The 20,543-nt window shown below is 42.0% G+C and overlaps 2 protein-coding genes across 2 annotated transcripts; both read left to right on the top strand.

The window, feature by feature from the left end:
• The first annotated feature begins 3,389 nt into the window (after nucleotides 1-3,389).
• On the top strand, nucleotides 3,390-7,515 carry LOC106096765 (uncharacterized). The gene is made up of 3 exons (XM_025904708.1): nucleotides 3,390-3,565; nucleotides 3,749-7,418; nucleotides 7,474-7,515. Exons 2-3 carry the CDS (start codon nucleotides 3,927-3,929, stop codon nucleotides 7,513-7,515), a joined length of 3,534 nt encoding a protein of 1,177 aa, XP_025760493.1. The 5' UTR covers nucleotides 3,390-3,565; nucleotides 3,749-3,926.
• LOC109201599 (uncharacterized) lies at nucleotides 7,414-10,215 on the top strand. The gene is made up of 2 exons (XM_019357360.2): nucleotides 7,414-9,913; nucleotides 10,097-10,215. The coding sequence occupies exon 1, from the start codon at nucleotides 7,545-7,547 to the stop codon at nucleotides 9,693-9,695; it is 2,151 nt and encodes a 716-aa protein (XP_019212905.1). The 5' UTR covers nucleotides 7,414-7,544; the 3' UTR covers nucleotides 9,696-9,913; nucleotides 10,097-10,215.
• The last annotated feature ends 10,328 nt before the right edge of the window (nucleotides 10,216-20,543 follow it).

Genomic DNA, 20,543 nt, shown 5'->3' with positions numbered 1-20,543 from the left:
AGTGGCTAATTCTAATTAGGGGTAAATAATTATTACCAGCTAATGCTAATATCATTTTCCCTTCCCTTTTAACAATGTGAGCAGCTAGTGCTAGGTAGGCTGATGCTAGCAGCTAATGCTAATTTGAAGTGAATTAACATTGTATTAGTGAGGAGTTAATGTTAAGTAGACTGCCATTAGTGGCTAATGCTAATTTTAGGTGAATAGGAATAGGGCTTTGGAGTTGACGTCACGCCGCAATGCATTGTGGGAGCGCGGCACCATTTTCGGGGTCTACGAATCAAAACAAACACACTGTGTTGGAACGACGATTACAAGATGCTTAAAAGCAGCTCAAAAGAGAATGGACTGTATTGAGACCGATTGCGTCCAGAGGCGAAGCAGCGGTACTTGCAGAAAATAGCGTGCATTGGAAATGTGGACCCGTATGAAACACGGCCGTGGAGTAGAAACCCTGAAGACCAACCGCTATTGACGTAGCCTGACATATTTTCGTACCTTATCTGTGGAGTCAGCGCGTACAAGTCGTCATTCAAACAAAGGTAAGTCAGCTCGAGTACTGCATGTGAAATGCGTTTGATTTCCCTGCAAACATTCAGATTAGTGCAGCATAAATTCATTCATGAGGGGGAAATTACAGTGAGAACATGTGGAGGCTCTGTTAGAGGGATAACATAGTGAGTTCAGTGCATTGATGTGACATTGTCCTGAAGAATTTAGTTATTCTTTATGGTTAAAGAAATTGCACTGATTTATTCATATTTATTATAAATAATTCTAATTATACATCTTGCTTCAATATTTGTATCTTGTGTCACTAAAAATACATTTTATTTTAATTTTATACATTGATTAATGACCTGCAGAATCTCCTTATCATATTAAGTGATTCACAGTGTTGGGTAAGTTACTTTAAATTAGTAACTTAGTTACATTACTAGTTACTTCTCTAAAAAAGTAACTCAGTTACTTCAAGTTACTCGTTACTTTCAAAGTAACTAGTTACTAGGGAAAGTAACTTTGGTTTTACTCAGAATTCTCTTGTTAATGTGTTGCTTCTGTAACTGGATACCCAGCAAGATTGCCAGTCTTCTAGCTTGCTTACTTGCCACAAGTGCACTGTGCCACCTACCAACAGAAAGGAAAAAATAATGTGCACATTTCCACGAGAGAAATCCCACGCCTGGACCGTCGTTGACCGCCGCCATGATTCTAGCCTGCTTTTTACATCCAACACAAAAACTGCAGTCGTGGTGCTTTTGATTGTACTCAGAACTTGGAAATTCTGCCTTCTGAATAGGAAGATGTAGGTAACACCAGACTGCAGATGAGCTGCATACAGAGCTGGACTGGGACAAAACAATCGTCCCGGGCATTTTGACTAGAGACCGGCTCACCATTATAGGAAAAATCATAAAGCCTTTGAATGAAAATAAACACTGTTGTGACAGTGATGTACACTGTTCTGATGGTATATATGTATCAATCTATCAATTGTTTGTTGTAAGACTCAGATAATTATTTTTTTAAAAGCGAGACATTTTAAATGAGAATAATAAAGAAAAGTATTTCCTTGTCCCCCCCTTTCCCTGTTAATGCCCTACCTGGCCCCCTGGCAACACTTTGCTAGACCCGCCCCTGCACAGTTACCAGCTGTCAGCTACGTAGAAAAGGATCCTGGTGTTATTTGTCTCTCAGAAACAGTTCATAACTTCCCTTCAACTCATTCATGTCACCTAAAAGGTAAACCTGTTTCTCCATCACCTGTTCAGCTCTGATGATTCAGTAAGGACATCTCCTGGTTTCATCTGCATGTTTCCCTCTCACCAGATAACCAAACCGATATCATGACCAGCAGCTTTACAGCTGTGGCTCCAGCAAACATCAGCTGATACTAGAAATTAATATTAAATAAATTCTAACAACAGCTGATCAAGCTTAAACGTGCTGCTGTTGTTTAACGCGACATCCGCTGGTTTCCTCTTTCTGGCGCAAAGTGGACATAAACAAGAGAGAAAAGCCAATCAGCTGATCATTGATCAGTTTCTGATTGAAGTAGAAACAGGAGAGGAGAGAATGAGAGAAGAAGAGGCAGCTGTGCAGCTTCAGCTTTGTGTCTTTTTCATTGTAGCTGAAGTCCGGGACAAACTGTGTTCCTTTTCACCTCAGTACGAAACGCGTAATATTTTCTCTGAATACGAGACGATTCTGTTTTTTAGGGGACGGTTGGCAACTCTAATAATTAACCGTATGAACAAAATAAAGTTCAACATCAGTAACATAGCACCCACACAGCTGTATAGAAACTCCGTCATGCTAGCTAGCACGCAGTACGAAAATGTCAGCATACCGAAAATAAACTCCACCTAAACTTGGTTTATATCTGACTGATAGACTGCAGGTCATAACTTCTTACCTGAAGTTCAGTTCACCTGACACGCGGACCGGCGGCTGCTTCGGGTCTCTCCTCTTGCCTCCCTTTTCCTTCGTCCACCTGCTGGCTTCCACCACTTGCTAATGTTATTGAATCTGTGGAAGCTCCGCGATATCCACCACACGAAGTAACGAGTAACGAGCCTATCTAAATCCCAGTAACGAGTAACGCGTTCCTGGTTTTGGCATAATAACTAGTTACCGTGCTCGTTACCACAATAATAACGTAGTTACTGTAACGCGTTACTTAATAACGCGTTAGTCCCAACACTGGTGATTCATAATTGTCACTTTATGCTTTCTCCATCTCTAAAGCGATTACATCCTTGCATTACATACTTTAGGTTCATTTTCTGCAGGCAGGTTTCTGACAGAAAACAGGCAGATTTACCCTATAACATGCAGCGTTCTATAGATGGACACATAAAGAAAGGAAAAATTACATGTATGTGCTAACTTTCTAAACACTGTTACATTTATGATAAAGTAGATAAAACACATTTATGTCGGCCTTGGCTCATAGTTTTTGTCTTTAAATTAACTTTGTCTGTGTGTGTTTCAGGTACTGCACTCTCAAAGACTGAATGAACCAGCATTGCAGCCATGGGTCACTGTGAGCATCACAGGGAAGGTTGAAGCCGCCCACTGCACCTGTATGGCCGGAGTCGCGGAGACCTGCAGCCATGTCGCTGCTCTTCTGTTTAATGTAGAAGCAACAGTGCGGATCTGTGGCACAAGGACTGTTACAGATGAACCTGCATACTGGGTTTTGCTGGGTAATATGACCAAGATACAGCCAGAGGTTGGCCATAAGAGACTTCTCCTCTTCAGCTGCCCAAAAAAAGGCTCTTGATCAAAACATAAACAGACCATCCATATTGAAAGGTAAAAGGAGCCGTCCTCAAAAAAGAAAAATCCCACCCGCTACTGTGGAGGAGTTGCCACTGCTATTGTGCTGGTGTAGTTCTTCTTCCCACCAGCAGGAGTCACTACAGTTCTTTCATGCCAAGTTTTGTTTGTTATTAGCTGTAGAGTTAGTATGCAGCACACTTTGAGAAAAGACTGACTCAGCATGTTGTTCTGATAAACATCTGCATCCATCCTCTTCGTTGTTTTACAGAAAGCATCGCTTGTGAGTATTTAAGTTGAACAAGAGTTAATGCAACTATATATGCTATTATTTATGCACTTTTATGGTTAAAGGTGTACTGTATTCAGATTTACTTTCTTTCCAATGTTAGCTAGTTTAGTCAACTGATTTGCAGTATCGTGTGAATATATAGACTGAATATTGCTTATTTTCTTCTGTTTGTAGTTTCACTCTGTTGATAATTGAAGGCAGCGTCAATAAAAGGGACGATACACCTGTCAGTTGTCGAGGAGTTTATCTATCTGCATAACTGTGTCCAGTGTAGCAGTGAGGGCAGAATAGTGAAAAAGCGTCCTTCTACAAGACAACCTTTGGATGTTACATCAACTCAGCTACATCAACCATGTCTGAAGCAAGAGAAGATAAAGCATCATCTGTCCGTTCAGAGAAATCATATGCGTCAAAAGGTACAAGTAGGTCATCTGCCAGTATGGCCGCCCTAAACGCTCGAGCCAAGGCTGAAGCAGCACGCAAAAGAGCTGAATATGCTAAAAAGGAAATAGAAATGCAAGTTAAGAAAGCAGAGCTTAAAGTAGAAGAAACACGTCTAGAGGCCACATTACAAGCCCTCCAACAAGAACGTGATGCGGAAGCGGCACACGCTGAAGCAATAGTTTTTGAAACAGCAGTCAACGATCTTGAAGAAGAACATGTGCGTGTACCTCAAAGGGTCGACACTTTGGAACGCACCTTTAACTATGTGAAAGACCAGCTCATCATCAAAGACAGCACAAGCCCAATTGGTCACACCAGGTATAATTCAATGCCCGCGCCAAATGTCACATTCCTCACACCAAAACAAGAGCCAACCAGGTCGGACACCTTAAAGGAATATGTCCTTCAACCTCTGAGTACTGACAAAGGAGAAAACGTTTCCCAGTCTTCGAAATTAATGCAGAAAACGTCGCCAGGTACTTCACCGAGATTTGAACATAAGGTGAGCATGCAACAAGGAAACATTTCAGACGTAGCCAGGTTTCTTGCAAGACGTGACTTACTCACCGGTGGCCTCCGAAGGTTCAGTGACAAGGCAGGAGATTACTGGGGATGGAAATCTTCGTTTGAGAACGCGATTTGTGACTTAAACCTAACGGCCAGTGAGGAACTGGATTTGCTGATTAAATGGCTCGGTGCAGAATCAGTCCAATATGCATATCGTTTAAGAGCTGTTCATATTAACAATCCCTCTGAAGGACTCGCTAAGGTGTGGGAAAGATTAAATGAGTGCTACGGCTCCCCCGAAGCTATAGAGAACGCACTGCTCGACAGACTGGACCGTTTCCCAAAAATCTCATACAAAGATCCACAACTGTTGAGAGAACTACAAGACCTGCTCCTAGAGATAGATGCCGCAAAGAGTGAAGGTTACATTCCAGGTCTACTCTACCTCGATACAGCGAGAGGCATTAATCCAGTGGTGGAAAAACTCCCCTTTGCTATGCAAGAGAAATGGATGAACTATGGTTCTAAATACAAAGAGGACCATTGTGTATCATTTCCGCCGTTCTCTGCATTTGTGGCTTTCATCAGTAGAGAAGCAAAGATGCGGAACGACCCCAGCTTTAGGCAGTCTGTGCAGCCGCCTCCTGCCCTTTCAAAGACAAACAAACTTTACGAAAAACACGCTAAAAGAGAACCTATCTCAGTCATCAGAACCGAAGTTGTCAGTACGGAGCTGAAACCAACTCCTACAAACATTGAGGACCCAAATAAGGAATGTCCTATCCACAAAAAACCTCATGCTCTCAAAAAATGCAGAGCATTCAGGGAAATGCCACTGGAGGAGCGAAAGGCCTATCTTAAGAAAAACATGATTTGCTTCAAATGCTGCGCTTCTACAAACCACCAGGCAAAGACATGTAAGTCAGAGATACATTGTACAGAATGTGATTCAAAATTACACATTACAGCTCTTCATCCGGGACTGGCACCAACGACTACTGTGACAGCTACTATTGCAGAGCCCGTGAAAGCTGACGGCGGGGAGTGCAATGCTACACGCCTCACAGCTATCTCAACATGCACACAAGTCTGTGGAAGTGAATTTGAAAGTCACTCATGTGCCAAGATCTGCCTTGTGTTCATCTACCCAAAGAATTCACCTGAAAAGAAGCTTAAGGCCTACGCCATCCTAGATGACCAAAGCAATAGGTCACTTGCAAAATCATCGGTTTTTGACACATTTGGAGTCACCAGGAACTCCTTTCCATATAAACTGAGAACCTGTGCCGGATTGGAGGAAGTGACAGGGAGGAGAGCTTTCAACTTCATTGTAGAATCGGCAGACTGTACGTCACGTCTTGAGCTCCAGACACTTATCGAGTGTGATATGCTACCCGACAATCGCAGTGAGATTCCCACAGCTGAAGCTGCTCGAAACCACACCCACCTTCATGAAATCGCAACCGAAATTCCAGCTCTCGACCAGAGCGCTCAGATCCTGCTGCTCATTGGAAGGGACGTTATTCAAGCACACAAAGTTCTCGACCAGCGCAATGGCCCTCCAAATGCGCCATTTGCACAGAAGCTAGCTCTTGGATGGGTGATCATTGGGAACGTTTGCCTGGGTGGAGCTCACAAACCCACGCGTGCTAACATTTTCAAAACAAACATCTTAGACAATGGTCGTCCAAGTCACTTCCTTCCATGCAAAAATGCCATTCAAGTAAAGGAATGTTTCAACTCGCAAGGCTACAACAAGGTCAACTCTCCAATGCGAACAAAGCACTCTTCGATTGGAGAAACAGTTTTCAAACAAACGAGTTTGGACGAGAGCCTCGGCTACTCACAGGAAGAAAGAGCCTTTCTACAGGTAATGGACAAGGAGGTCTACCAGGACAGTGCCAACAGCTGGGTTGCGCCACTACCTTTTCGTTCGCCCAGGCCACGCCTGCCGAACAATAAGCGGCAAGCTATGCAACGCCTTACGTCAGTACGCCACATGCTGAACAAACGCCCTCAGGTGAAAGGTCAGTTTACAGACTTCATGCAAACTTTGTTTGATAACGGCCACGCTGAGATAGCGCCACCACTCACTAAAGAAGAAGAGTGTTGGTACCTCCCCTTCTTCGGAGTGTATCACCCACGCAAACCGGAACAAATACGCATTGTCTTCGATTCAAGTGCGCAACACAATGGAGTATCCCTCAACGATGTTCTTCTTACTGGGCCCAACCTCAACAATAGCTTGTTGGGTGTGTTGATGCGACTCCGTGAAGAAAAGGTGGCGGTCACAGCCGATATCAAACAAATGTTCCATTGCTTCGTGGTCAGGGAGGACCACCGGAACTTTTTGAGATTCCTCTGGCACCAAAACAATGACATGGATCAACCGATTGTGGAATACAGAATGACCGTACATGTCTTTGGCAACAGCCCGTCGCCCGCGGTTGCAACTTACGGACTCAGAAGGGCATCAGAAGACCGAGACAAGCAAGACATCACCACACAACATCTGGTGGAGCGACATTTTTACGTAGATGATTGTCTTGCCTCCTTCCAATCAAGTACTGATGCCATTGCTGTTATGCAAAACGCTCAAGACACTCTGGCTTCATCTAATCTGAGGCTACACAAGATTGCATCCAATGACGTGAACGTAATGAAGGCATTCCACAAAGACGATCTAGCCAAGGGTCTAAAAGACCTCGACCTAGGAGCCGACATCCCACCCATGCAAAGAAGCCTCGGAATAAGCTGGGACATTGCAACAGACAAATTCACGTTTCAAGTGTCCACTGCTGAGAAGCCCTATACCCGCAGAGGGGTACTTTCAGTTGTCAACAGTCTGTTTGACCCTCTTGGGTTTGCAGCTCCGGTTAGCATCAAAGGCAGAGCTCTCCTTAGAGAACTTTCCACAGACATATGTCAATGGGATGATCCACTCCCAGAAAAGTTGCTCCAAGAGTGGAGCGCATGGAAAGAGTCCCTGAAACTTCTCGAAGAAGTCAGAATACCAAGAATGTACACCTCCATATCCTTCAGTGGCGCAGAAAAAAGGGAGCTCTGTATATTCTGTGACGCGTCTACAAAAGCTATCGCTGCAGTAGCCTACGTCAAGCTCACAGATTCAGAAGGCAAAAGCGAACTGGGATTCGTGTTTGGCAAAGCGAAACTTGCACCGCAGCAGGAAATAACAATCCCCAGGCTCGAGCTATGTGCAGCTGTTCTTGCTGTCGAGATTGCTGACATTATCACAGAGGAAATCGATGTTCCCTTCCATTCTACAAGATTTTTCACGGACAGCAGAGTGGTACTCGGATACATACAGAGTGAATCCAGACGATTCTACGTCTACGTATGCAATCGCGTACAGAGGATTCGAAAATCGTCCAACCCAGAGCAGTGGAACTATGTTCCAACAGACCTTAACCCGGCCGACATAGCTTCAAGATCAATCCCAGCTAGTGCGCTCTCATCAAGCCCATGGCTCGAAGGACCAGATTACCTACTGGGATCAACTCCTGAAGTGACTAAACACACCTTTGAACTAGTCAATCCTGAATCAGATCCTGAGATCCGTCCAACAGTGACATCACTTTCAACCAATGTCGCGGCTTCTTTCCTCGAAACGAGACGATTTGTGTCTTTCTCTACTTGGGGGTCATTGTTGAGAGCAATAGCAAGGCTCATTCATATTGCAAGGTGTTACAGGAACAGCACTCCCCCAAAAAAGTGTCATGGCTGGCATACCTGCAAAAGTCTTAGTCCAGAAGATTACAGTAAGGCAAAGAGCGTTCTTCTGAGTGGTCTTCAACACGAGGTTTACCCTGACATCTTCACATGTCTTCGAGCCCAAAAGGACATTCCGAAACAGAGCCTTCTCAGAAAACTCTCTCCTTTCAAAGACAATGCAGACTGTCTCAGGGTTGGTGGTCGCCTTTCACAAGCCAGCATGGAAAGCGACGAAGCACACCCCATTATCATCCCAGGTAACCACCATTTAACTACCCTACTAATCCGACACTACCACCAACAGGTGCAGCACCAGGGGCGCCATTTCACAGAGGGAGCCATGAGATCGGCTGGCTTCTGGATTGTTGGTGGGAAACGGAGCATCAGCTCAGTCATCCACCACTGTGTAATTTGCCGCAAGCTCAGGTGGAACACAGAAAAGCAAAAAATGTCAGACTTACCCTCTGATCGTGTGACAGTCTGCCCCCCGTTTACTTACGTCGGAGTTGACGTCTTTGGACCGTGGACAGTAAGCTCTCGGAGAACAAGAGGAGGCCTTGCCAGCAGCAAACGCTGGGCCGTCATCTTCACCTGCTTGGGCATCAGGGCCATTCATGTTGAGGTCATCGAGACGATGGAGTCGTCTAGTTTTATCAATGCTCTGAGACGATTCATCTCTATCAGAGGACCAGTAAAGCAGTTGAGGTCCGACTGTGGGACCAACTTTCTGGGAGCGTGCAAGGAGCTCGGCATAACTTCAAAACACTGCGACAACCAGGAAATTCAAGACTTTTTATCCAAGAATGAATGCACATGGATCTTCAACCCTCCTCATAGTTCTCATATGGGAGGAAGTTGGGAGCGCATGATTGGCATCGTGAAGCGCATACTGGACTCTATGCTAACTGTCAACCCAGTTCGCCCGTTGACCCATGAAGTTCTCGTTACCCTTCTAGCAGAGGTAACCGCTATCGTAAACTCTCGACCGCTACTACCAGTCTCATCAGATCCAGATTGCCCCTTTCTTCTTACACCTGCTACCCTCCTTACGCAGAAAACTGGATTACCACCTACGCCACCCGGGCACTTTGACAATAAAGATTTGTTCGGACGTCAATGGAGACAAGTGCAGCATCTTTCAAATGTCTTCTGGCACCGTTGGAAAACACAGTATCTGCCGACACTCCAAGAGCGAAGGAAATGGCAATCTGTGAGTCAAAATCTTCAAAAGGGAGATCTTGTTCTTCTAAAGGACAGTGGAGCTAAAAGAAACCACTGGCCCATGGGGGTGGTTGTTGAGACCTTTCCTAGCCAAGACGGACATGTCAGAAAGATTGAGGTAAAGGTCGCTTCTGGAGGTACATCTAAAACCTTCTTACGACCAGTGACAGAGACTGTACTCCTGCTGCGAAATACTAATAGAGACACTGATCCTTAAAGATGGTGATGACATCCAATTGATGTCAGACGGGGAGTGTGCTGGTGTAGTTCTTCTTCCCACCAGCAGGAGTCACTACAGTTCTTTCATGCCAAGTTTTGTTTGTTATTAGCTGTAGAGTTAGTATGCAGCACACTTTGAGAAAAGACTGACTCAGCATGTTGTTCTGATAAACATCTGCATCCATCCTCTTCGTTGTTTTACAGAAAGCATCGCTTGTGAGTATTTAAGTTGAACAAGAGTTAATGCAACTATATATGCTATTATTTATGCACTTTTATGGTTAAAGGTGTACTGTATTCAGATTTACTTTCTTTCCAATGTTAGCTAGTTTAGTCAACTGATTTGCAGTATCGTGTGAATATATAGACTGAATATTGCTTATTTTCTTCTGTTTGTAGTTTCACTCTGTTGATAATTGAAGGCAGCGTCAATAAAAGGGACGATACACCTGTCAGTTGTCGAGGAGTTTATCTATCTGCATAACTGTGTCCAGTGTAGCAGTGAGGGCAGAATAGCTATAATGCCATAATGTTTTATCTAGGGGTCTAGATTTATGCCTGAAGTGCACTGCCATGTAAATAATTTGCATTTACTGAATATGTACTGACTGAGTACCACTGTTCAAAAATTGAATAAAGAAACAAACTAAGTTTTGCCTCTTTTTTTTATTATTAAAACCACTTTATAGAACATCACATCAGTTACAATGTAGAATCCATGTCATTTATAGTTTACAAATGACAAAATGTTTACATAAAATCATGACAGTGTTTACATGATATCACCCACTACTAACATTATTTACTGTATCTTTTGAAAAAAAAAAATACCACTATTTATACAGCAAAAGACTTAAGAATATTTAACAGGAGCAAGTTTGCTTTTTCCCTGGTTTTACTACAACACTGTTCAACAAACGCAGCAAACCTTCACCATCTTATCCTGAAGGGTCACCTCTTCACCCTCACATGGAAGAAGTAATCTGATTGGCATGGTGGTATGTTTGAAACAGGTCCCTTGTGTAGCGCTGGAACCCAGTCACGATGTGTTTCATCCATTTCATAGGCTGGTTTGCCTGCAATAATGCCAAATAATTAGAAACTCTATAAAGAGAAGGTAGTGCTGCAAAATCACTCAGTAGGATGTTTGTTCTAATTTGCTATGACCTCAGAGCGCATCGAAAATAAAACTAATAGGCTATAAAGAGTGATATGAACATATTTAGAACTTACCGGAATGAAAGTGTCTGGAGCACCAACAGATATTTGGAGATGGGAGAGAACTGGAGATCAGCTCGTCTCACGGCTGCTATCCAGGCTAGACGCCTTCGTTTGGTAACATCCGATACACGAGCTGCCTCATGTTGCTTCCAGGTTGGGGAAGAATGAAAAGATAAACCCTTTTCAAGCTTATTCTCTTGCCGGTCGTGCGATCACACATCAAATACGAACCACGGCTGTTGTGTGTGGCTTCGCTCCCTTTTCACTTGCGCTAAACCCCCAAAATGGCGGATCGGGCCAAAATCCTTTCCACGCCCACCCCCGTGACATCACGCTCCAAAGCCCTATCGGCAGCTAATGCTAATACCATATTTTATTGCCTTATAACAATGTGAACAACTAATGCTAAGTAGGTTGCCGTTATTATCTAATGCTAATTTATCTGCTAATGCTAACAATGTTTTTTCTTACATTTTAACAATATGATTAGCTAATGCTTATACTATTTTTCTTTCAATTTTAACAATGTGATGCGTGTTACCGTTAATAACTATTGCTAATTTGATGTGAATTAGCATTATCAACTAACTATTTTCCTTTGCATTAAAATGATGTGAGGACTTATGCTAATTAGGCTGCCATTACTAGCTAACGCTAACTTGACGTGACTTAGCATCATCCGTTAATGCTAACTCTTTTCCCTTGCATTATAACCATGTGAGCAGCTAATGCTCACAGTGGCTAATTCTAATTTTAGATGAAAAAGCATTAACAGCTAATGTTCATACTGTTTGCTTTGTAAGAATGACAGCAGCTAATGATACGAAGTCTACCGTTATTAACTAATGCTAATTTGATGTGAATTAGCATTATCCAATAATGGTAACTCTTTTCCCCTGCATTATAACAATGTCAGGAGTTAATGCTAAGTAGGCTGCCATTAGGGGCTAACTAATTAGGGGTGAATAATTATTAGCAGCTAATGCTAATACCGTTTTCTCTTTTCTTATAACAATATAAGCAGCTAATGCTAATTTGATGTAAATTAGCATTATATTAGGGAGTAATTTGAGGTGAATAAGCACTAGTAGCTAATGCTAATACCCTTTTCTCTTGTGTTATAATGATATGACCTTATTGCTAAAGGCTGCCATGAGTGACTCTTTTCCCTTGCATTATAAGGATGTAAAGGGTTTATGCTAAGTAGTATCCCATTAGCAGCTAAAGCTAATTTGAGGTGAATAAGCATTAGTAGCTAACGCTAATACCCTTTTCTCTTGTGTTATAATGATGTGAGACATTAATATTGTTCTCAAACAACAGAATGAGAATGAAATATTGATTCTAACAGGGCCCATAAACAGCATTAGCTTAGCAGCATTAGCTTTTCAGAGTTTCCATCATGGTCACACAAATCCTTAGCAGAGCAAAGTGGCCTACTTAGCAATAGCTGCTCAAGTTGTGCACTTGAGAACAAATTTATTGAATGTGAATGTAGATTTTCCAGTATTTAAGCTTCCATTTCCAAATGTTAGCTGCTCCTGTCTGCCTCTTTGTCACACACACAGACTGAAATGATTCACAGCCTTGTTTCATCCTTCTGTCACTATCACTGTGGACATACAGCATGGGAAACATACACATGGCTGACACTTTATTAGGTACACAGTGGTATTTATCTCAGGTACACCTGTGACATAAATGTTCCTGCAAACAGACTCCTTGGAGACCCCCTACATAAATATCCATGTACTATCCAGCTAGACTAGTGTGTCTGTCCCTGACAATATTCCTGCATGTGTGATTGTTCATGTCTCATCTGCAGGAAACAAACAGGAAGTGAGTGAAGGACACAGGAAATGTTTCCAGCTCTTCCTCCTCTATCAGACATTCTTTCCATACCTGAGAGTGTCCAGTCTCCAGCCTGGATCCTTCAGTCCAGCCGACAGCAGCTTCATTCCTGAGTCTCCTGGATGATTGTAGCTCAGGTCCAGCTCTCTCAGATGGGAGGGGTTGGAGCTCAGAGCTGAGGCCAGAGAAGTACAGCCTTCCTCTGTGATCAGACAGCCTGACAGACTGCAGACACACAAAACATCTCAAGCTGTTTAACAGTGTAAGGTAACAGCCTACAATATTAGAGAGAAAGCCCCAACCATCAGACAATCCACTGTGAGCAGCACTTGGTAATGGTGGGAAGGACACAAAGATCCTCCCAGTGAAAACAGGCTCCAGGAGGAGCATCTACCATGACTGGTTGCAGGGTGAGGGGAAAGAGAGGAGATGAGCTCAGAGAGACAAGAACAAAACACAAACTAAGTAGAGAGAAGACAAAGGTTTAGGACATGCAGTAGTGACATATAAAAGCATCAGGAGTGAAAAGAGGGGAGTGGAGAAGAAAGCAGAGCATCATGGGAAGTCCACCAACAGCCTGAGCCTATAGCAGCATAACGAAGGGATGGTTCAGGGTCACCTGATCCAGCTCGAACTATAAGCTTTATCAAAAAGGAAAGTTTGAAGCTGATCTTCAAAGTAGAGAGGGTGTCTGTCTCCTGAACTCAAACTGGGAGCTGCTGCCACACCCAGTCCAACATAGCCAAGCTTTCTTTGCTGCTTTGACAAAACCTCAAATCCCAGTCAGAGATGACGAGCATCATCACAGTGATGATCATTTCTATGTTAACCCAGGCTTTCTGCTTCAGGATCTGTGCACGCTCACAGAACAAGGAGACCTTTAAACATCATTTCACTAAATGGATGGACTGAGCTCGGCCTACAGATGAACTGGTGCCAGAGATCATAAAGAACATCAAACAGTCAAATTCAACACTTTAGATGGAAATATGAGATTAATGCTGCAGACAATCATGAACCTGCTGAATTCATGAACATCAAGAATGCAGCGAGTGGTAAAATAAAGATTTGACCTCAGTGTGCTCAGTGTTACTGTCTGTTCCTAACATATTCCTAACATGATAGCTGCACTTTAGAGCTCTAAAACTGGAACTGACACATGTTTAAACTCTACATGTTACTCAGTACATTCAGCTCTGACACTCGCCCACAGTCCAACAAAGGAAACATGGAGATCACATCAGTTTGTCACCAAAGTCTAATTATTAGTGCAAGTTAACCTGTTATTATCTCGTTAACTCATTAACTGATTAACGTCAGCAATTATTTTAATCACAGTTTTTAAAATCATCACTGGCTCTGAATATAAAGCCATGGGTCACAGGAGGGATGTTGATCAGTGCTGGCTTGAAATGGGTGTCATTATGCGTCTCAACCATTGACTGTAGAAAACATGGACGACGCGACTCCGCCTCCTACCATTGTGCAAAAATGAAGCCAAAATATCCCGCTTGTGGAGGCTGCCATCTTGCAAATTTGGAGCCAGAGTCTGCGCAGTAGTGACTTGAGGTGGAGCGACTGTGTAACGCTCCCGCCCACACACCCGCTGGACGTGACTGCAAACACACCCCTCTACACTTTTTACGTAGCCCGGCTGCTCGAGTTTTTTTGCTGGTTTACCGCGACTGACGACTCGTTTAATTAAGGTAAATACAACCATGTCACTGTTATGAAAAAGACACACAGCTTATCATCTTATAGTTCTAAAATCACTTTGTTGTTAATTCGTTTGCTAAATTAGCCGCTAGCATACGCACTGTGTTGGAGGCTTGTTGCTAGCTAGTTAGCGATGCTACACACCTAATACTCTTAATAGTCTGTGTTGTTGAAGGATTCAGCACTTCTTATGCTTTTTTTATCCATTTTTAGACAGCGATGAGATCATCTGCACACTCTACAGAAGCCCAGAGTTACTGTTAATATCAAAAATATAATGCTGTCCTTTGAGATTTTAACATAAGACTGTGAGTGTAATGGATCTAAAACTGTTTAAATCTTCAGAGCCCTCTACAGCCTGGTAACATGGAGACTTTAAAAACATCAGCAGAACGTTTCAGTAGTGTAGTCTAATTAGTCCTTTTCATTTAATAATAGAGTCCATATTATATCCACAGCTACATTCACCCTGGAGAGAAACTAGTGAGGGAGACCATCAGGACCAAGCTGGGTTTCCTGGGTCCAGAGGTTTGGAGAAACATCTTCCCTTTCTTTCATCACAGCTGTCCTGTGCCAGATGTTCTGTTGACCAACTGAGAAAGGCATCATTTAAGAAACACCAGGAAGACTGAAGCTCATCGCATTGATGAAGCAGGACTCATGATCTTCACCAGCAGCTCCCTCACAGGGAAATCTTCAGCACTCCTCCGTAGGCCCGCCCCAGGAGATGGATAAACCCAGCATTTCATGAACACTGTGATGGAGACCTTTGGTTTGTGTAATGTTATAAATACTCGGATACTCCCCAGAGGCTCCGGACTTTTATATAAACATAATGTATTCAGTCTCGTAGAAAGTTATCTATTTAAAAATATATGATCCTCTCTGGTTACTCTGGTATGAATAACTCTGAATCACTTCATGGTCAATAACACGCTATCTGCAAAAAAACTGTGAAAGAATTCCAGATGACAAGTTTGTAGTTCAACATACAAGTGATGACCTTTAACCTTCATCAGGTTTTATTTAATTGTGTTAGAGAAAATTGTCCTAAAAGACGCAGAGTTCAGATGACAGAGCAGCCAGCCGGGCAGATTTCATTCAAGTGGACATAATCAATGTTCCCTCTAAGCTGCGCGCATGTGCAATCCGCTGACACGGTCTCTGCACACAGAAAATCTGCATTGCGCACAAAAAAACTTAATCTAACCTGAATTGAAATTAAAATAAATACGTTAACAATTCTGTTTTGCAGTGTTAGTCAGTGAGTGACTGGCTGCTCCCATATGGGATTAGAACGATGCCACCTTATCCCATAGTCCAGCCAATGATGTGATTCACATTCGTATATACGCAGCTAATCAACGTCGCTGACAGGCTATGACAGCGTCCTCATGTGCCAACACCAGTGTTTTAGCTAGCAAAGTGGCGTGGCTGATGTGGAGTGAAGCCACGTGACAATGTGATCCAGTGATCCAAGGGACCACTCAGGGAGTTTGTGTGTTTGCTCAGACACATGAAACATTAGAGGCAACATTGGACATAATCCTTATTTTGCTGCCACGTCTCAGTCAGACACATAAAATCTAGAGACTCTTTAATAAAGAGATTGCTTAGAATAAATGATTTGTTTGTTATGGAGCAAAGGTTAAGCAGGGCCAACTGAGTTGATGGTGGTCGATCTGCAAAATCAACAGCTGACTGCAGCGGCACACAGAAATCAGAACCAGGGTGAAACTGATTTCTGTGTGTGTGCGTACCCACGTGTCTATGTGAGTGCACGTGAGTGACTGTGTGCGTGTACCTGTGTGTATGTGTGTGCACGTGAGTGAGTGTGCATGTAGGTGTGGGTGTGTCGTAACAGTCAAAGCACTGTGTGTGTGTGTGTGTCTGTGACTTCCTGGGGGTCATAAAAGTAAACTCCTCACCCAAGCTACACCAAATCCTTCTACACAACATAGAAACAGAGTTAACATATTACATCTTGTTGTTTTACATTTACAGATAAGCATGTGGAGAGTCTCCTGCAAACCTACTTCTAAGTTATAACAATTATGAGTTTTTATTAAAGGTACAAGCATCAGCATCAGCAACCCCCCAACTGTAGCTTCCTGTCTCCTTTTATGACACCAGACCAATAAATTTCTTTCTCTCTAAACAATTAGACACACTCTCAGGCCTACAGCTAAACCAAACTGAAACACAGACAAATCCTTTCCTATTCCTGTGATCTAAACAAATTTAACACATTACATTCTAATAATTATTTTCTTGTACTCACAACAGTTACCAGCCATCAGCTACGTAGAAAAGCATCCTGGTGTAGAAAGTAATATTAACTAAATTCTAAAACAGCTTATCAAGCTTAAACATGCTGCTGTTGTTCAGCCACTGGTTTCCTCTTTCTGGCAGAAAAGCCGATCAGCTGATCATTGATCAGTTTCACGATTGAAGTAGCAGCAGGAGAGGGAGGGGGAGAGAGGCAGTCGCTCCATATATCGGTTGTTAAGCTTAACGCAGGAATGCTTTACAAACATTCAGAGATGAACTTACACACTTGCTTTACTTCTCTCTGGGATAACTTCGAGGCTACAAATACACACAGCCGCTCTATCACGTGATGCTCCGACGTGCTACGGTTATGAGCCGAGTTACGCCATGTCGCAAGTTTTGTGAGGTGCTTTTTTGATATTTAATGGATCGGATTACATTTTTAATTTCTCTCTGATATCCGATCCAGTAATTTATGTCAGTATCGAACCGATACCTATACGTAATATCGGATCGGTCCATCTCTATTACCAACTGTGTAATTTGAGTTCTAAGCATCCCAGAAACTATACAGAAAAGCATAAACTCAAACATGGCTTTTAAAAACACCAGTGTAGGCTTATAAGACCTTGAAGGTAAAAACACAAACAACTACAATTTCCGCAAAAATGACGTCACTTCAGGTTTCGGGCAGGTAATGGCGGACATACGAAAGTTCGCGCTGACATCTATTCCAACGCAGTGCTATGAACAGCTGATCGGATTGGCAAAGCGTGTTTCTGGAATATTACTTTTTTGTTGCTGCAAGTGCTTTTCATGCAACTTTTGGGTAGGTCAAGGAAACGATGACCTAGGATAAGCTGGATGCATAAGATGCAAATACAACTCCGGTTTCACATGCAAAAATAAAAATTATTGCGCTAGCTTATGTGGTTGCAGATCTACAGGCATTTAAAAATAGTTACGCAAAACTGAGTGTTCCCGCTCTGACCGGCCTTAAAGGGTTAACAGTATCTCCCAATCATAATTTAAAGCAGCAGAAATTAAGTCAGAACACAAAAGAGCAAAAAATGACTTTACAAAAAAAGATTGACGACAGTGAAAAACTACACTGTTTTCTCCAGCAAGCTGCAGCGGCAGCAAAGCCAAACACAGGCACCATCTTGCTTGACAGAAGAACTTAGCACACAGCAGCTACAAGCATAGAGTGCACCACTATTGTTTAAATGGAAGAAATAGAAAACACTCAAAACCTTCGACAGCTGAAACTAATTTAGACAATGTCAGGGGAGGAAGTCAAACTGAACTTATGACACCAAGCATGATAACTACCAAAATAAAGCAGGAAAAGTAAACTAAGAAACCCTAAAGCAACTAAACAGAGCAGCTAACAATAAACAAGAAGTCTAAACTATAAAAACACAGAAGCTAACATGCTAACACTAGCATCACTGTATGTAGCCCGACTCTTCTCACAGCAACATACAACTGTCATGGCTAGACGTCTCACTGATTGGCTCATGTTAGCTTGTGAAAATATAAAGTCCCAGCAGTACTAGCTGTTTTATATACTGTTTAAAATAAGCTAAATGTGCTTATAATGTGTAAATAGAGGCTGAAGCAGCTAGCACTGTTAGCATCAACACCAAGCCCTGTTACATTTATAACAATAAGAATAAGAATAATAATAATAATAATAACAATAATAATAATAATAATGGATTGGATTTTATATAGTGCTTTTCAAGGCACCCAAAGTGCTTTACAATGCCACTATTCATTCACTCTCACATTCACACACTGGTGGAGGCAAGCTACAGTTGTAGCCACAGCTGCCCTGGGGCAGACTGACAGAAGCAAGGCTTCCATATCGCGCCATCGGCCCCTCTGGCCAACACCAGTAGGCGGTAGGGTAAGGTGTCTTGCCCAAGGACACAATATACACTGTTAGAGCAATGGCTCCAATCTACAGCCTTTAAAAATATTGATTAAAATGCTGTGATTGCAGCCATTCCCCAACTCTCTGTGAATGGTTCTCATGGCCATTGATCAGTGGGCTTTGATCAGTGGGCTTTGATCAGTGGGCCTTGATCAGTTGTTGTTGATCAATGGTCATGAGAATTTGCATAATTATGATTAAGGAACTGAACTCCCAGCCCATTGTTCCTTCAGTGGGCTGGTTTCAGTTATTATGCAGATGCACTGTTTATAGGGCTGGAAACCTGCAGTCAGCTGAGACTGAAGAAGACACTTGAATGAGTGACGAAGCGTTTCTCCCACAAAATGCTACATCCAGATGAACAGAATCAACTTTTGGAGATTTACTTACCTGGATGATTGAGCATGCATCAAGACCACTCACTCACCCTTCCTTCCTGCCTCTCAGCTGCTGAAACTCACAGTTTGTTACCATGGAAGAGTCACTCCTTCATCTGAGATGAAGCCTGATAGTCTGACTGATGCAATATAGCATTCAGTCTACACTTTCGTTTTTGTGCAAAAATGATAAGCAGACTAAAGGAAAAATATATGAACTCAGTTCCACCACTATTAAAAAAAAGAAACCAGTGTCTGACTCACATTAGCAGCAGATTGCAAGTAAAATAATCTGAAAGTCACAATTTAACTAAATTATTTAGACGAGAAAATATATATATTTAACACATTTGAGGAAATACTAGTAAAATAAACAAAATATATGTCCGATTTAGAAATCTTAATTTTTTTTGCTCTATAAAATAGTTGTTTTTATTTTTCAATCACTCATCTCAGCAGTAGGATATACATGAAAAGAAAAACAAATTAAGTTTGAGTGAAAAAGTACATTTTTGGCACTCTCTGGGCAACTGACTCAGTGACTCAAATGACTTAAAAAACCTGATGCATTTTCGTGAGTGACTCATTTAAACTCAATTCGTTAAAAACTATCAAATTTACCATCACTAATACAAATCCCTTTGGAGAAAACAGCTTTAAAATATGTATTGTTAAATTCCAGATGTTTCTTTGCAAGGAAAATTCAAACACTGAAACAATACCACCAGTAACCTCCTACATATGGAAATGTGGTGTCATTAAAGACATAATAATTTCATTAATACCCAATATCCAGCAAAATATGTAATTTGTACATTTTATTCCTAACGAAATCAAATGTATATATTGTGGAAGATTAGCCAAATTTATGTAAAATGGCCAGCACATGAATTTTTTTTAAAAATAAACAAACATATGACTGTGACAAATTTTACACAGTAATTCAGAGTCTAATAATCCACTCAAATATAAATATAAGTTCAGCTAAAAGCTCTATTGATAAGTCAATCAATAATATAATTCACATTTTAAACGATCATATGTGTTAACGATCCTGACCTGAGAGTTTCCACTGCACACTGTGAACTCTTTAGTCCAGCAGACAGAAGCTTCACTCCTGAATCCTGCAGGTCAGAGTTACTCAGGTCCAGCTCTCTCAGACTAGAGGACTGGGCGCTAAGGACTGAGCACAGGGCTTCACAGCTTCTCTCTGACAGGTTACAGCCACTCAGTCTGAAAAATAAAAGATAATCTATAATACTTATGTAAAGTTTGTTATTATATTATTATATTACATGCCATCTTTTTATTTTTGAAGGAAACCTTAACATACTAAGATACAACATCATATGGATGAACTTGAACAAAATGTTTAATTGGTTCATTTGAAAAAACAAAATGTCAATTGATCTGACCTCAGATTATTTAGTTTACAGTTTAAACTTTGTAGTCCAGCAGACAGAAGCTTCAC

Source organism: Oreochromis niloticus, linkage group LG3, assembly GCF_001858045.2.
Source record: "Oreochromis niloticus isolate F11D_XX linkage group LG3, O_niloticus_UMD_NMBU, whole genome shotgun sequence".
Taxonomy (NCBI): domain Eukaryota; kingdom Metazoa; phylum Chordata; class Actinopteri; order Cichliformes; family Cichlidae; genus Oreochromis; species Oreochromis niloticus.
Note: the sequence above shows the minus strand (reverse complement) of the source record. Positions and strands in the feature narration are given on the sequence as shown.

Excerpts from the sequence above, each read along its gene's own strand:
- LOC106096765 (XM_025904708.1), top strand. The coding sequence starts at position 3,927 with ATGTCTGAAGCAAGAGAAGATAAAGCATCATCTGTCCGTTCAGAGAAA. Across the intron at positions 7,419-7,473 it reads CGGTTAGCATCAAAGGCAGA|AAAAGTTGCTCCAAGAGTGG; the intron begins GCTCTCCTTAGA and ends ATCCACTCCCAG.
- LOC109201599 (XM_019357360.2), top strand. The coding sequence starts at position 7,545 with ATGTACACCTCCATATCCTTCAGTGGCGCAGAAAAAAGGGAGCTCTGT.